Source organism: Desmodus rotundus, chromosome X (assembly GCF_022682495.2).
Source record: "Desmodus rotundus isolate HL8 chromosome X, HLdesRot8A.1, whole genome shotgun sequence".
In the NCBI taxonomy this organism is placed as follows: Eukaryota; Metazoa; Chordata; class Mammalia; order Chiroptera; family Phyllostomidae; genus Desmodus; species Desmodus rotundus.
In genome coordinates, this window is record NC_071400.1 from 62,162,045 (window position 1) to 62,180,466 (window position 18,422).

Sequence of the window (18,422 nt, forward strand, 5' to 3'; positions counted from 1 at the left end):
CTGAGCAACACCAGCCAGGGCCCCTCTTTTTTATTACAAAATCATAAGCATGTAATTCTGTAACATATCACACTTAAGCACACCATGTAACATTTTAGACGAAATGCTCAAATTAAAAGTATAAATTATTACACTAATATTATTACCCTACCAACCACATTCAAGCAAGCATTATTTCTACTGGACCCTGTACAATTACTTGTTTTCCAAATAACGATCTGTATTATTTTTAATGGTGTCACATGCAGATTTACTGTAGTTTTTAAGGAAGTATTTTAAAAATTTGACAGGGCTCTTCGTCTTATCACTTTTCTTCTTCAAATGAGCTCTTGCTTTTAAAAAGACAAATTTGTTTTATTATTTCATTTTATGATAGAAATATTAAAAATAAGGAGCAGATTAGAATAGTTACATATGTAATGTGATCTCAATTATATAAAATTTACATCTACACATAGGCATAGAAGAATAACTGGACAGAAATGACAAAATAATAGCAGTTACCTCTGAGCAATTTCTTTATGTGCTTTGTTACATTTCATTTTTAAAACCTTCCTTTTTCTTATAAAAAGACAAATAAAATGTCAAAAATAACTATAAAAGTTGCAACAAAAATTACTTAGTACAACTATTGTGATCACTTTAATTCTGTATGTTGACACAGAAATATCTGGCAGACAGTAAAGGAAAAGGGTGAGAATGGCATCTATTGGCCTAAATATGAATTCCATTAAAGTGATTCTATTTATAATTACCTTCTTCTGAGCCAGAATGAGATCTTGGTCTACTTTGGACATTAAAAATGAACCACCATCATGTTCCATCCAGTAAAATTTCAAGTCCTTCAAATGTACCTTTTCATCTAGCTTTAATCTGTGGAGGAATAAAAAAAGACTGGTATGAAAAAAACTACTTATATACACTCACTAGTTCAATCCTAACAATTGACTTTCTGCTTTAGATGAAATTTTATTTCATAATTTCATGCCAGAAATAGTGATAAGCCTTTAGAATTCAGATTTTCATTTAAGAACACTGCTCTGCCTACAAGAGAAAGAACAGTTTGACATGGTCAAGACTGAAGATGGAATGAGAAGTCAGAAGGCTCTGGTCGTAATCCAGGTGAGAAATTATTGTAGCCTACACCAGAGTTGTAACCACTGTGATAGAAATGTAATGATGTAGGAAATAATTATGAGGTAATCTTCACTGGAGATTGCTTAGACATAAGCAGTGATAGAGATGGGGAATCAAGCTTTAGTTACTGGGTTGATCATTGTATACTCACTGGAACTGGGAGAGAATAGAAATAGCAAATCAGTGTTTTGGGGCTTAAAAAAAGAATGAAATCAATTTTAGACATATTCATCTTCAGGACCTTAGGATGCTCAGTATGCCAGTTAATACACACTCTTGTAGCTAGGATGAAAAGAAGAAACTGGAGATGCAGATTTGTGAATCTTTTATATATGGGAGGTAACTGAAGTAGCAGGTGTAAATGGAGTCATCCTGGGAGGTTGGGGAAAGAGAGAAGAATGAAGTGAGCCAAGGCCCTCTAGAGTACTAATATTTAAGGATGAACCACCAAGGCAGATAAAAATGGAAAGGCATAGATACATAGATATAGGAGCTACATCAGAAGAGTATGAATCACAAAATCCAAAGGTAGAGATTCTTTCAAGAAGGAAGGAAGGGTCAATATGGCCATCGGTTCCAAGATTAGAGAACTTGACAAAAAATTTTTAGTTGTGGAAAGGTGTAAATCAGTATGTACTTTAGGCATGTTTAATGATAACAAATAAGATATATATATATAGTCTATCTGGAAAAAGTCCAGCCATTGTTAGTATAATGAGAATGGTTTGCGTGACATCGATGTAACCTGGCAGCGAAGGAGAATGGACTGGAATGCACATGCGTGAACAATAATGACTTCACTGTACTAGTCAGTGGGGGCAATAGATGTTTTTGAGTAAGCATGTGTACTGTGTGGCCATCACATCCAAAATGACTGAGTGAGTAGAGCACAGATGGGAAACACAAGGCCCGCGGGCTGAATCCTGCCCTCCAGCTTATTTTATCCAGCCCGGCACCTTCTTTCCACCCAGCGGCAGTGTGGAGCTCCTTGCCCCTAGTTAAGCAGTAGTTACATTTATACAGTTCTAATATTACAGTTGGCCCTTTGAAGGCAACCGCTGGCTGATGTGGCCCCTGGTAAAAATGAGTTTGACACCCCTGAAGTGGAGCAACAAATCCGCATCAAATTTTGCACTAAACTTGAACATTCCTCCGTGGAAGCTATTTGGATGATTCAGAAAGCCACAGCTATGGGCAACTAGTGATTGGCCCATCATCAGAACAATGCACCCTCTCATGCATCACATCTTGTGCAGAGATTTTTGGTGAAACATCAAATCACCCAGATGACTCAGCCCCCCTGCAGCCCAGATTTGGCACCCTGTGACTTCTGTCTTTTCCCAAAACTAAAGTCACCTTTGAAAGGAAAGAGATTTCAGACTGTTGATAAGATTCAGGAAAATACAATGGGGCAGCGGATGGCAATTGGGAGAACTGTGTAAGGTCCCAAGGTACCTACTTTGAAGGGGACTGAGACATCATTGTCCTATGTACAATGTTTCTTGTATCTTGTATCTTCTTCAATAAACACCTCCATTTTTCATATTATATGGCTGGATATGTTCTGGACAGACCATACATATGTATGTGTAGTATATACACACATATATTATGTGTATTATAGATATATAAGGTTGAAATCACAGAAGGTGAGACAAGTAATCAAATAAAGACCTGAGAGAGTACCAGAACAAGAGATCTGGAGCATAGGTCAAAGTATTTATATATCAAAGAAAAAAAAAAAACCCAAAACAAAACCATATTCTCCAATCTAAAAGGACAAATGAAAAGTTAATGGTTGGGGAACTAGAAAGTTGGATGTAAGGGACTGAAGAAAGTTCCATAGATTGCATTTTCTTGGTGAGGTAGAATGTGGGATCATTACTGAATGCAAAAGCTAGATGAGGAACTTATAGTTTCTCTGGAAAGAAAAACACTTTGCAGTTGCTGCTCTGGAAAATGTGATAAAGAGCTATAAAAGGAAACAGGGAGATTTCTAGGCTTTATCAATGTCCCAGTAAGTTTGGAAAACATGTGTGGTGATGCCAGAAGTACCAGAAAAGCTTAACTTAAAATGAAGTAAGTCTATATATTCAAATTGTCAAATGAACAACAACAATAATCCAGTGCTTTCATCGCCAAAATAGGCTTCTCTTTGTGTCATATTTTTCCACAGTAAGATATTTTTACAAACTATTTTCCCAGTTTGGGAAGCATGATATCCACATACACAGGAGATCTCTCTCATAAAAACAAAACAAAACAAAAAACCAAACAAAATGCCCTTCTATTGTTTGAGGACTGGAAGTTTACCTGTGTGTCTCTAATTAAAAAAAAAAAAAAAGGAAGAATTAATGTCTGGATAGGAAGGAGAGGAAATAAAGAAAAGAAGCAAACATACTTTTTGATTCCAGGTCCTGCCATGACCCTCAGCATGGGGACCAGGTCTTCGGCATAGCGGCACATCGGGCCAGTGCACTGAAACAGCTCCTGGGCTCCCCTGGCCGTAGGAAACTGACCCTTGTTGGAGACCACACCTGAAAGGTTAGACACTTGGGTTAGGTGTCCATAATAAGACATGATCCCTCATATGAGTGAAATCATATGGTTCTTAGCTTTTTCTATCTGACTTATTTTGCTTAGCATGATATTCTCAAGGTCTATCCATGTTGTCACAAAACTGAAACTCAGGCACAGCAACAATATGGTGGTAACCAGAGGAATGAATGGTGAAGGGGTAAGTAGTTAAAGGTAAAGGGTAAAGGGTACTATATATAAGGTAAAAGAAGATGATTTGGCTTTAGGTGGTAGACACACAATGCAATATAGAGATGATGTATTATAGAAATGTACACTTGAAACCTATATAACCTTAAAAATCAATGTCATCTCAATAAATTTAATTAAAAAAGACATGATCCCTGAATGTTGTATTTCACCATCATGTTTAATCTATCATAAAACTGGAGGGTAGAACTTCCAGTACACTCGTATTCAATAGAAGCTGCAAGAGTAGACATATTTTTCTTGTTCCTGATCTTTGGAGAAAAGTTTTTAGCTTTCACAAATAAGTATGATGGGTGTTTTCATATATGCCCTCTTTTTTAATGTAAAAAATTTATACTGTTTACTATGTTGCAGATACTCTTCTTGGAGCTTTACAACATTAACTCATTTAACTCTCATAACAACCTTACGAAGTAGCTATTTTGGCTATACCCATTTTACAGATGTGGCCCCTGAGGCAGACATTAAGTATCTTGCCTAAGATTACATACTTACTAAGTGACAGAATACCTGAAGTCTAGCTTTCCAGACTGTTATCAATCACTAAACCAATGATTCTAAAACTTCTGGCTTCTGGATCCTTTTATACTCTTCAGAATTACAGAAGACCCCAAAGAATTTTTGTTTATACAAGTTTAACATATCAATATCTAACATATTAGAAATTAAAACTAAAAAGATACTGAAATATTTATGTGTTAATTTGTTTAAAAGTAACGGTAAACCCATTACACATTAGCACAAAAACATTTTATGAAAAACAACTATATTTTCTGACACAAAAATATACTTAGTGAAAAGGGCATTCGTTTATATTTTTGCAAATCTATTACATGTTTGGTTTAAAAGAAAATACCTGGACTCGGATATCTGCTTCTGTATTCTATATTTTTCAATATGTAATTTTGTTTGAAATATATTAAAAAAATCAACCTCATACAAGTATTTATTTGAAAAGGCACACGTATCTAAAATCTTAACAGATAATTTTTCATTATCTCTATTCATATTATATCAAATCAGGACAAGTCCTGTTTCTGATAGTATATTTATAACAAGAAATCTGAAATTTGTCAATGAATTTCATACTCTGTTACACTAAAATCCATCAGCATATCTCTTACTCTGAGTCAATCATGTTCCAATTCATAATTTTGTAATACCAATCATTAGAAAAACAGTTCACAAAAATATATATTACATATTATATTCATTTTACAGTATAAAAAATTCATTCACATCACCACTGATCTCTAACAAAAGTCCTTAGTTATTGCAAGGCTGTTAAGTTCACGTTGGTGGACATAGGTTTTCAAAATTTCTAATTTTTGTTTGTATAAGGTTCTTAAAATACGTGAGTAAAAGCCCAATCCAAAGTAAGAGATAGACAAATGAATCTGTTATATGCCTGGATATTTTTTAATTAGTAACAAAAAATGACTGATGGTTACCAGAGGGGAAGGCAATTTGGGAGCTGGGTGTAAATGGTGAAGGGATTAAGAAGAACAAACTGGTAGTTACAGAATAGTAAAAAGAATGCAATTACAGCATGGGGAATAAGTCAATAATATTGTAATAACTATGTATCGGTGCAGGTGGATACTTGAAATATCGGGTGGACTACTTTATAAAATATATGATTGTCCTTCCGCTATGCTGTACACCTGAAACTAATACAGAATAATATTGAATGTAAACTGTAATTGAAAAATAATGAAAAGGGTCATGAATATATTAAATATATAAATGCAGATTGAACTGTTGGAGATGCAAATGCACTACTGCATGCACTTTTTTCCTTGTTTTTTGTTACTTATCCCTGGGCTGACATGAATTTTTGGTGTCCAAAGGGTGGTTGTTAAAACCAGAAAAAATTAAGAAATATCAACTAGGACAAGAGCATCGTGGTGGCATAAGTTGTTTTCATTTTCTCTCAATTTTTAATACAACTAATTAGATATTGCTTAACTGAACAAAATTGCCTCTGCACATTACAGCAAGGGACATGAAAGGTTTCTAGCCTACCACTGCATCCAAAAATAGACAAAAAAGAACTAGGTAAGGGCTGTGGATCCAAGAGAGTCATTGCGGATCCCCATTCCAACTCAATATGATGGAGGTAAAACCTGGAGAGTGGAAGCTGGACATATGCCCACAGACAACAGAGAATTTGTAGAAGTCCAGCCTGGCTGAGGGGAGAATTCAGCATGCAATTGGTGCAAGACAGAGACAAGGTTGGATGTATAGAAAAGGGAGAAACTCAGTAGGCAATCTTGCTTCCCAGGGCACTACTGCAAGAGGTTGCACTTTTTACTGCAACAGAAGTGATCACTCCAGTAGAGGAAGTGGAATGCTGTGACTTCTCCCACAAAGAAGACAGGAAATGAAAGTGGTGAGTGAATGTCTTGTTACCCCAAATGTGAGGACATGGCTGTCCCACAGCACCCATATTTCTGAGGAGGGACCTCCATGACAGGGGAGATGTAGAAGAATGGGAAGGAATCAGATAAGAATAACAAAGAGAATTAAAGGAGTACAGTTCCTATTGTCTGCTTTAAGAATTCAGCAGGAAGTCCAACCACAAGTGTCTGGGAATACCCAGAGGGAAAATTCTCAAACTCTTTTTATGAGGCCAGTATTATCCTAATTCCAAAACCAGGTAAAGACACAACAAAGAGAGAAAGCTACAGGCCAATATAGCTGATGAATATAGATGCTAAAATCCTCAACAAAATATTGGCAAAGTGGATCCAGCAATATATTAAAAAGATCACACACCACAGTCAAGTAGGTTTCATCCCAGAGATGCAAGGATAATATAATATTTGCAAATCAATAAATGTAATACACCACATAAACAAACAAAAGACAAAAATTATATGATCATATCAATAGATGCCGAAAAAGCATTTGATGAATTACATCATCCATTTATGATAAAAATGCTCAGCAAAATGGGAATAGAGGGATCATACCTCAACATAATGAAGGTCATATACAAGAAACCTACAGCCAACATCATACTCAATGGGCAAAAACTAAAATCTTTACCCCTAAGATAAGGAACAAGACAAGTGTGTTCACGTTCACCACTTTCATTCAACATAGTATTGGCAGTTCTAGTCACAGCGAACAGACAAGAAAAAAAAAAAGGCCTCCAAATTGGAAAGGAGGAAGTAAAACTGTCATTTCTTGCAGATGACATGATAGTGTACATAGAAAACCCTATAGACTCCACCAAAAAACTGAACCTAATAAGTGAATTTGGCAAAACAGCAGAATACAAAGTCAATATTCAGAAATTGAAGGCATTTTTATATACCAATAATGAACTATCAAGAGAAATTAAGAAAACAATACCATTTACTATTGCAACAAAAAAATAAAGTATCTAGGAATAAATTTAACCAAGGAGGTAAAAGATCTGTACTCAGAAAACTATAGGACACTTTAGAAAGAAATTGAGGAAGATACAAATAAGTGGAAGCATATACTGTGGTCATGAATTGGAAAAATTAACATCATGAAAATGTCCATACTACCCAAATCAATCTATAGATTCAACATGATTCCCATTAAAATACCAAGGGTATATTACACAGATCTAGAACAAATATTTCACAAATTTATATGAAACCAAAAAAGACCCCAAATAGCCTCAGCAAACTTGAGAAAGAAGAACAAAGTTGGAGGGATCACAATACCTGATATCACACTATACTTCAAGGGCACTGTGTTTAAAAGAATCTGGTACTGGCATAAAAACAACACATAGATCAATGGAACAGAACAGGGAGCCCCAAAATAAACCCACATCTTTATAGTTAATTAATATTTGACAAAGAAGGGAAGAGCAAACACAGAGTAAAGACAGCCTACTCAATAAATGGTGTTAGGAGAACTGGAGTGATGCATAAAAAAATATGAAACTAGATCATCATCTTATTCCATACACCAGAATAAACTCAAAATGCGTAAAAGACTTAAATTTAAGTCACAATACCATAAAAATCCTAGAGGAAACACAGGCAGTATAATTTCAAACATCTTGTATAGCAATATTTTTGCCGATATATCTCCTACAGCAAGAGAAATAAAGGAAAGAATAAAAAAGTGGGACTACAGTAAATCAAAAAGCTTCCGTACATCTAAAGAACCCATCATCAAAATGAAAAGGGAACCAACTGTATGGGAGAATGTATTTGCAATGATACATTGGACAAGGGTTTGTTCTCCAAAATATCTAAAGAACTTATATGACTCAACACCAGGAAGACAAACAATCCAATCAAAAAATAGGCCAAGGATCTGAATAGACACTTCTCCAAAGAGGACATACAGATGGCTCATAGACATATGAAAATATCCTCAACATCCTCAGTCATCAGATATATGATAATTAAAATAAGATACTTCAGTAAGATACCTCACACGTCTCAGAATGGCTGTCATTAATAAGTCAACAAACAATATGTGCTGTTGAGGTTGTGGAGAAAAAGGAACCCTAGTGCACTGTTGCTGGGAATGCAGACTGGTGCAGCCCTGTGAAAAACAGTATGGAATTTCCTCAAAAAACCTAAGTTGGATCTGCTTTTCGATCCAGATCCCACTGCTGAGAATATACCCTAAGAATCCTGAATCACCAATTCAAAAGAACCTATGCACCCCAAAGTTCATAGCAGCACAATTTACAATAGCCAAGTACTGGAAGCAACCTAAGTGCCCATTAGTCAATGACTGGATCAAAAAACTATGGTACATTTATAAAATGGAATTCTACACAGCAGAGAGAAAGAAGGAGCTTATACCCTTTGCAACAGCATGGATGGAACTAGAGAGCATTATGCTAAGTGAAATATGTAAACCAGGTGGTGAGAGACAAATAAATACCATACGATCTCACCTTTAACTGGAACATAATCAACAAAAGAAAAAAGCAAACAAAATATAACCAGAAACATTGAAATTAAGAACAATCAGCCAGAGGGGAGGGGGGAGGGGACAGTGGGGGAAGGGTTTTCAGGAACTACTATAAAGGACACATGGACAAAACCAAGGGGGAAGAGGGAAGCAAGGGAGGCAGGTGGGTTTGGCTGGGGTGGGGGGGAGTGGTGGGGAGAAAATGCAGACAACTGTAACTGAATAACAAAAAAGTAATTTAAAAAATATTTGCTTCAAAACTCAAAAATATAAAATATAATAAAGTTGTCTGAAAAGACAGAATGTCTCTTAATCTGTAGGTTTGGTTTAAATGAGATTATATCATGAATATTGTGGTAAAATGCATGCACAAGTCAAGTAAACTTTTTATATTAAAGTAAAAAAGGAAAAATGATAAAATAAAAAATAAAAATAATGAAAGAAATAATAAAAATAAAAAATAAAGTGCAAATTCTGTAGGATAGCAAAGTGAAATTTGTCTCAGTTTCTCAGTTGTTAGCATGAGCCTTCTGATCTCTCTCTGGATCAGTCTTTGGTCCTCTCACAGTTCCAGGTCTTATTGTCTCACACGTGGGGGGAAAAAAGCCTCCTGCTCACTTTAAACGTGATGAGCAAGTTCTGCTGGTCTTCCTGGATGCTACAGTCAGAGGGGGGCTGGGCTTTGCTTTTTTTCCTTTCCCGTGGTTTTGGGAGGATGGGAGTAGGTCTGGGCTACAATATTCACAAGGTGCCCAGACTCCAGCCCAAGCCCTCAGAGCATTGCGCTGCCCTCACTGTCCATCTGAGGCAGGCCGGTGCCTTTAATCCACCACGTTGTTCCACCCGTGAAGTGCACTGATTAGAAGCAATTCGCACCCCTCCTCCTCCCTCTTTGCTCGCCCGGGTGCTGCGCACTCTCAAAGTCCCTTCTGGGCAGGTTAGTTCCCCTATTAAATTAAGTCTCTCTGGGGACTGCTAACTCTCTGAGCCCTTGCTGCCCTCTTCTGATCAGTCCCTGCGGTGTCCCTTCTCCTGCCTCTTCACTAGCCCTGCTACTGCAGCTACTGCGTAGGACAGGTCCTTGCAGAGTGGCTGTGCACCAGCTTTTTTTGAGTCAATTTCCCTCTGTTGCAGGCTGCCCTTCTTAACAAGTACATGGCTTTTCACAAAGCCCAACTCTCTGACTAGTCCCGAGACTCTCTGGGTCACAGTCAGTCGCGGCCTAACTCTTCTCCCATTGCCAGGTATCTCCCTGCTCCCTGATTTCTCTGGTACTGTCGAGCCAGCTACCTCAGACCAAGCTGGGGAATGCCCCCTGCTGTGTGTCTCCCACTACATCTTTATCCCCCAGAGACTTTAAGCATCAAGGTCTCCCCTAGGCAGGACTGGCTTCCCTGTTCTGGAAGGGGAGGGAGTTGCGAAGTTAGGATCCCTGACCCGGCTCTCCTCCAAAACTCCTACCGCAGCAGGGACCAGAACGTGAGCCACTTTGGTCCCAGGCGCAGGGCCCAGTGACAGACTACAAAATTTCTTTACTGTCCGTTTTTTAATGTCCTCTGCAGTCTTTGACTCCCAAACTTCATATGAGTTGGGATTCCGTTTGCTGTTCACTCTGTTCTTCAGAAAATTGGCTAGCTGTTCCAGCTGTGTGCACGAACATGTGGATTAAGGTCCCACCTACCTTGCTACCATCTTCCAACTCAATTGGTACCACGGGTTTTTGATCCACTCATTTACTGGTGAGTTTTATCAGATACTTAAAAAAATCACCGCGAATATTTTTCAAACTCATCCAAAACATTAAAGAGGAGGAAACACATTCAAACTCATTCTATGAGGTCAGCCTTACCATAATTCCAAAACCAGGTTAGGACAAAAGAAAACGAAAGAAAAAATCCCTGGTGATTATAGATGCAAAAATTCTCAACAAAATATTAGAAAACCAAATTCAACAATACAACAAGTGGATCATACATCACAATCAAGTGGGATTAAATCCAGGGATGCAAGAATGGTTCAATATTCACAAATCATTCACCATGTTACACCATATCAACAAAACACAGACTAAAATGATACAATGATCTCAGTAGATGTGGGAAAATAATTTAACATCCATTTATGATAAAAGCTCCCAACTCAGTGTGCATAAGAGAACATACCTCTACACAATAAAGGCCATATATGACAAAACACAGTTAACTTCATACTCAATGGTTAAACACCGAAAGATTTCGTTCTCAGATCAGGAACAAGATACAACCAAAAAACTATTAGAACTAATAAGTAAATTCAGTAACATTGCAGTATACAAAATTAATATACAGAAATTGGTTGTTTTTCTTAAGATTTTATGTATTTATTTTTAGAGAGAGGAAAAGGGAGGGAGAAAGAGAGGGAGAGAAACATCAGTGTGTGGTTGCCTCTCATGTGCCACCTACTGGGGACCTGGCCTGCAACCCAGGCATGTCCCCTGATTGGGAATTGAACCAGTGACCCTTTGGTTTGCAGACCAGCGCTCAACCCATTGAGCCACACCAGCCAGGCTGGTTGTGTTTTTGTGCAGGGGTAGGCAAAAGTAGGTTTATAGTTGTTTGTATGGAAAAAGACATGGAAGTTATGATTATTACAATAGCTTATGTTTCCTCACTTCAAATTATACTACAAAACTATTGCAAACAAAACAATGTGGTACTGGCACAAAACAGACACGTAGATCATTGGAACAGTATATAGATGACAGAAATAAATCCAGGCTTATATGGTTAATTAATCTATGACAAAAGAGGCAAAAATATACAATGGGAAAATGAGAATCTCCTCAATATATACTGTTGAGAAAATGGGACAGCTATTTGCAAAAAAACAAAACTAGAACATTTTCTTACAATATGTACAAAAATAAATTTAAAATGTATTAATATTAGACCATGAACCATAAAATTTCAATAAGAAAACATAGGCAATAAACTCTTTGACACTGGCCTATGTAATATTTTCTTGGATATGTCTCCTCAGGCAAGAACAATAAAAGCAAAAAATATATAAGATTCCATAAAACTAAGAAGCTTTTGCACAGTGAAAGAAAACATCAACAAAAGAAAAAGTCAACCCCCTTGGCAGAAAATATTTAAAGAACTCATAAAATTCAACATCATAACAACAACCAATTCAATTAAAAAATGAACAGAGGATCTGAATAGACGATCTGATTCTTCCAAAGAAGATATAAAGATGGCCATCAGATACATACAAATATGTTCAACATCACTAATTATGAGGAAATGCAAATCAAAACTACTGTGAAGTATTACCTCACACTTGTGAGATCAGCTATCATCAAAAATAAAACAAATAACAAGAGTTAGAAAGGAGGTGGAGGAAAGGGAACCCCATACACTCCTGGCTGGACTGCAAACTGGTGCAGCCACTATGGAAAACAGCACAACGGTTCCTCAAAACCTAAAAATGGAACTTACATAGGACCCAGCAATTTCACTACTGGGCATCTATCAGAAGAAAGAAACCCAATAATTTGAGAAGACACACGTACCCCTTATGTGCAGTTTTACTTAATCTTTCTGATTTTTTATTTTTTCATCTGCCATTCTTCCTGAAAGGGTTATTTTGGAAATTAAGTAAAATTAGTTATGGGAGACAACTTTTAGAGTGTCTGATACAGAGCTGGTAGTCAATAAATAGCAGGTATTTTTAATTAAGGATATGGATAAATATATATATTCAAGTTTAAGCATGATTATCCTGGTAAGGACCAAATTTCTGTATTGCTATAAATCATGAAAGTGTAACCACCCTTATCACCATATTAATATTACCTGGTGAAGGTTTGTGTCCAAATATGCCATTGAAGAATGCAGGCATTCGAATGCTGCCACCGATATCAGAGCCCACACCAATCACTGAGCAGGCAGCTGCCAGGGTACAGCCCTCACCACCTATGGGAAATGCAAAATATTCCTTTATAATAAATTAATTAAATTACTATTAGCATGGAATATATTTTACCATCTTTCATTTTTAACCTGAGTCTTTAGATTGAAAGCAAGTCCTAGTAGATAGCATATATTTGGAACATGATTTTAATCCATTATGCCAATCTATATCTTTTGATTTAGGAGATTAATCCTTTTACAATAAACATTGTGTACAATCAGGAAGATCTTACTTTTGACTTTTTGCTTTTTACTTTCTGTATGTCTTAGTTTTGGTCCTTTGTTGCCTTAATTACTGCCTTCCTTTGTGTGAAGTTCACTTTTTTAGTGACACTTTGTTTCTCTTCCCAGTCCCTTTTTTGTATATTCTACAGATATTTTCTTTGTAGGTACCACAGAATTACAAATACTATCTGTTATATCATTTATCTATCTAGATCATCTTATAAAAGAATACAAAACATCTTAAATTTATAAAAATCTACTATAAATGTAAGTCAATTTAACTTCAGTTGCACACTAAAACTATATATAACCAGAGACACTGATTAAGAACAAACTGACAGTAACCACAGGGGAGGGGGAGGGGATAACAGAGGGGGGTAAGAAGGGGAAGGGTCAGCAAGGAACATGTATAAAGGACACATGGACAAAGCCAAAGAGGGGTAGGATCAAGGGTGGGAGGTGGGGATGGGTGGGGCACGGGGAGTGGTGGGGGGAAAATGGAGACAACTATACTTGAACAACAATAAAAAAAAGAACAGTTCAAAAATTATATTATAAAGTTGTATTATAAAAATAAATAAAACTACACTTTTATGTAGCTTCCTCTCCTCCACTTTATGTAACTGATTCCATCTCTATTGTTTACCAACTACATTGATTTACGATTATTTTTATGCATGTGTCTTTTAAATACTGTATAAAATAAAAAGTTGATTTTTAAACCAAAATTACACTAATATTGGTCATTATATTTGCTCATGTATTTACCTTTACTAGAGATCTTTATATTCATATGCCTTTGAGTTACTCTCTAGTTTCCTTTCATTATAACCTGAAGGACTCTCATTTCTTTTAGGACATATCTGGTGACAAAGAACTGCCTCTCAGTTTTTGTTTGTCTTCTCATCTCTTAATTTCTCCCTCGTTTCTAAAGGACAGTTTCTCTCTTTTTTGAATATAAAATAGTTGACAGTTATTTTCATTCAACAATTCTAATGTATCATCTCACAGCCTTCTTGCCTCCAAGGTTTCCACTGAGAAATTTAATGCCACTTTAAGATTTTCTCATTGTCTTTGTCTTTCAAAGTTTTAATTCTGTATCTCAGTGTGATTCTACATAGACATATCCTATTTAGACCTCATTTTTTGTTTCTTTTATAGCAGCTTTATTTTGAATGTGTAGATCTGTGTCTTTCCTCAAATGTTGGATGTCTGAGGACAATACTTCTTCAAATAAAATTTCCCCTTTGAGGAACCCCATAATTCATAAGTTGATCTTTTTACTGGTATCCCATACATTTCTTAGGCTCTGTTCACTTTCCTTTATTCTTATTTTTTCTTTTTGCTCCTCAGACTAGATAATTTCAAATAACCAGTCTTCAAATTCACTGATTCTGTCATCTGACTTTTCAAGATGCTATTGAACCCCTCTGATAATTTTTTAGATTAAGTATATTTTTCAGTTCTAGAATTACTTTTTTTTAAAGATCTTATTTATTTATTTTTAGAGAGATGGGAAGGGATGGAGAAAGAGAAGGTGAGAAACATCAATGTGCAGGAGACATACTGACCCCAACCAGGGACCTGGCCAGCAACCCAGGCATGCGCCCTGACTGGGAATCAAACCAGTGACCTTTCAATTTGCAGGCCAGTGCTCAATCCACTGAGCCACACAAGCCAGGGCCAAATTACTTTTGTTTCCTTTTAAGAATATCTCTTTTTATTATTTTCATTTTATTCATATATTACTTTCCTGGTTTCATTTAGTTCTTTGCCCATGTTTTGCTTTAGCATCATAACACATTTGATAGTTCCTTTAAAGTTTTGTATAGTAAGTCCAATGCCTGTGTTTCTTCAGTGACAGCTTATATCACTTCATTTTGTTCCTTTGAATGAGCCCATGCTTTCCTGTTACTTTGTATTCCTCATTATTTTTGTTGAAATTTGGGCATTTGAGAAAGCATCCACTTCTAGTTTTTGTATGCTATCTCCATTCTGAGGAAATCCTTCATTAATAAGCAAGACATGTTCTGAGCCTTTTATCAGCCTGGGGTGAAGGTATAATGTCTTTTCAGTCTTTTCTGAGACTGAGTCTTGCCTCTGTGTGTATGTACATGTGACCTTTTTTCCAATTTCCCTAAATATAGAAGTCCCTTCAAATATTATAATTTCCCAAATGGTCTCATGCTAGCTTATTCTTGAATTTTTAGATGTTGTATTATATATCTGTACCCATAATCTCTTGCTTTAGGGATCAGTAGGTCTGTAGTAATCCTACAGCTTTCATGAGCAGTGTCTGCTCTTTCCTGTAACTTCCTATTCTGAGTTTCAAGCTATGGTTCAGTTTCCCACCTGAGCTCAGAGTTAGGGAAAAAGGAGGGTAGTTATTCAGGAAGCCTCCACATAGGTTAGAACTTTACCAATCTGTTCTGCTGTGTTCCCTATATTTATAGAGAGGAAATGTGGAATTGAGTGGTTGCTTCTTCTCGACCACAATGACAGTGAGGGAGTGGGCCAGGGGTAAGTAAAATTACTGTGAAATATCTTATTATTTTGAATATGGATTTTTTGACTGTGCATTTACTTTGTAGCTATAGACCTTTGACTGTTTTCCAGAGCTCCTATAAAATTATATTAGCCAGTCTCTAGTTGTTTTTTAATGTTTTTATTAAGAAATGAGGTCTTAGAAATAACTAATCTGCCATCTTGCTGGCATCACTCCCCCACAAATTTTGATTGAGTTGCATTTTCACTTTTATTTATCTCTTATTTAATCCATTTATTTTTAGAATTATATTATTTAATCTCCAAGTATTTGCAGTTTTTCCAGATATCTTTTTCCAATTGATCTCTAGTTTAATTTTGTTGTTGCCTGAGAGCATACTTTATATGATTTCTATTCTTCTATAATGGTTAGGGTGTGCTCTATGGCCTAGAATGTAGTTTATTTGGTAAATGTTTCATGTGAGCTTGAGAATAACATGTATTCTGCAGTTCTTAGGAAACAATTTCTATAGATATAAAATAGATCCAGGTGATTGATGGTGCTGTTCAGTTAAAAACCCCCATAATTTTTCTCCTAGATAACTAAAATAGATGTAATTTTTCTATTTGCTTCAGCTTTTGGTCTTCTACATTATCTAATCTACATAAAACTTTTTAATTTCTTCTCTAACTCCATTCTGTCTTACTCACTATGCTGGTTTCTTTCAGTTCACTGAACACACTAAGCATGTTCCCACCTCAGGCCTTTGCACTTTCTGTATTCTCTAATTAGAACATTTTCTGCTTGACCCACTACCCCTACAACAACTGATCCTTTGGGTTTCATAATAAATACCACCTCCTTAGAGGAGATTTTCATAACTATATCTGTTATATTCCTGCATTAGCACAGTTTCTGGTACACAGCATAGTTATCAGAACTCAGTGTCCTTACATTATTGTATCACCTTTGTTTCAAAAAGATATAGGTCTGAAGCTAAACCAGCTTCACTAACTCACATTCTCTTTCCCTCCCTCCTTCCCTCTCCTTGTCCTCTCTTTCTTTGCATGTACACACACACAGGGACCAAGAGTATGAATATTCATTGTTTACAGTACTCCTCACCATTGCTTAATGGAGTTTTGGCTAAGATCAAGTGTAGTACAGTGCTCTTCACCAATGTATGACAAATTTTGTAATTGCCTTTAGCATAAACACCTAATTATGACTTTCCCAGAGGTTTGTGCAATAGTATCTGTACACCCTCCTCACAGTGACTCACTAACTGAAATGTTAAACTTACCAGAGCTTCCACCTACAATATGCCGTAAATCATATGGGTTATTGGACCGGCCATAGATCTTGTTACTGGATTCATACCACATGCACAGCTCACTACAGTTGGTTATGCCAAGAGGAATGGCACCAGCTTTCTTCAGTAATGCCACTACAGTGGCATCTGTTTTGGAAATGGCATTCCGACGGCTCACAAGGCCAGAAGAATTAGGCATTCCTGTAAAGTCCACAAGAAAAGGAAGTTAAAATGTTATTAAGTTAAAATAAGAACAACATTTTTTACTTCATACCTTCGATGAACCAACCCAGCTATTTTGGGTGATTTGCTTGGTATTCATAGGTAGTATGACTTGTTGGGAAGTGCACAGGCTTTGAAATCAGAACTAAGTTCAAATCAAATGTCTGTAGCTTACAAACTCTACAAACTTTGGGAAGTTCACTTAACTTTTCTAATTCTCAGTTTTTTTAGGAATAAGTGAGATATTGAATGTAAAGTATGTGAACATATAGCACATAACAACTCTAACTGTTAAGTACATTCATTAACCCATCTTAGAGAAGAAAAAAGGGAGAATCAAGGTCATAGAGAAAACAAGACAGCAGCTAGAAAAGGATAGAGACACATATGATAACTTGGTATAAAAGTACCATTTAGATTAGAAAGGAAAGAATGACCTTGTAAATGTACTAGAAAACTGGTTTTCATATGAAAAAATACATACATAAACAAAAGTAAAATATATCTAAATAAACACTTGAAGGTGGAAAATAAAACAATAAAATTTAGAAAACTATGTATGTAAATATTTTTGTTACCTCAAATTTGAGAAACATTTTGTAAACAGGACATAAGAGTAGAAATTATACAATACAAGATTTATGCATTCAAAATATTACATTGTTTTGTTCAACAAAAGAAGTCATAAACAAAGTAAAATACAAGCAACAAAATAAGAGAAGTTATTTACACCACAAATATCAAAAAATGAATATGCAAAATATATATAAAGAATTCTATAGGGCTACAATAGAAAGCCAAAAACACCAATAAAAAACAGCCAGAAGTGATCCAAGATGGCAGCAAAGTAAGTACAAGTTACACTCACCTCTTCCTCCCAGTACCAAACTGGAATTTCAACTAAAATATAGATCAACCTGAATAACCAAATGAAGACTAGTTGAACAGAAGTTTTATAAATAAGGATTTACAGAAGAAGCCACATTGAGACTGGCAGGAAGGGCAGAGATGCTAAAAGGTCTGGTCCCACTTCCATGGGCGGCAGCTGAGATTCTGGAGGGATATCTAAGCTGCAGAGGTTCCCCTTAAGGAGAGCTAGCCAACCTGAGCTACCTAGCCCAGAGCATCACCACTGGGAGGAGGCACCCACATAATATATGGCTGTGAAAGTCAATGGTGATTAGGTCCACCAGAGAGAAAGGGAAGTCTGGTGGAGATGCAGGTGCCCTCTTGAAATCCCAGTGTGCAGGATCTCGTTTGCAGCCATTTGTCCTGGGCTCTGACAGAGTGAGGACCTAGAGGACTAGAGCTGTATGAAGAGAGAGGCAGTTTATGGCTCTGGGGAGACAGCTGAAGTGATAGACACCTGGATCCCTATGCT

The 18,422-nt window shown here is 36.4% G+C and overlaps 1 protein-coding gene across 2 annotated transcripts in view; it reads right to left on the bottom strand.

Moving 5' to 3' along the window:
- Positions 1 to 18,422, bottom strand: part of FAAH2 (fatty acid amide hydrolase 2) — a 64,574-nt gene that overhangs the window by 21,090 nt on the left and 25,062 nt on the right. For both annotated transcript variants that reach the window (XM_053917667.1, XM_024564365.3), the window contains exons 4-7: positions 16,811 to 17,020; positions 12,681 to 12,800; positions 3,539 to 3,674; positions 756 to 873 (exon numbers count right to left, since the gene is read on the bottom strand). In XM_053917667.1, coding sequence (XP_053773642.1) covers positions 756 to 873; positions 3,539 to 3,674; positions 12,681 to 12,800; positions 16,811 to 17,020 — 584 coding nt within the window. The remainder of the gene's footprint in view (positions 1 to 755; positions 874 to 3,538; positions 3,675 to 12,680; positions 12,801 to 16,810; positions 17,021 to 18,422) is intronic.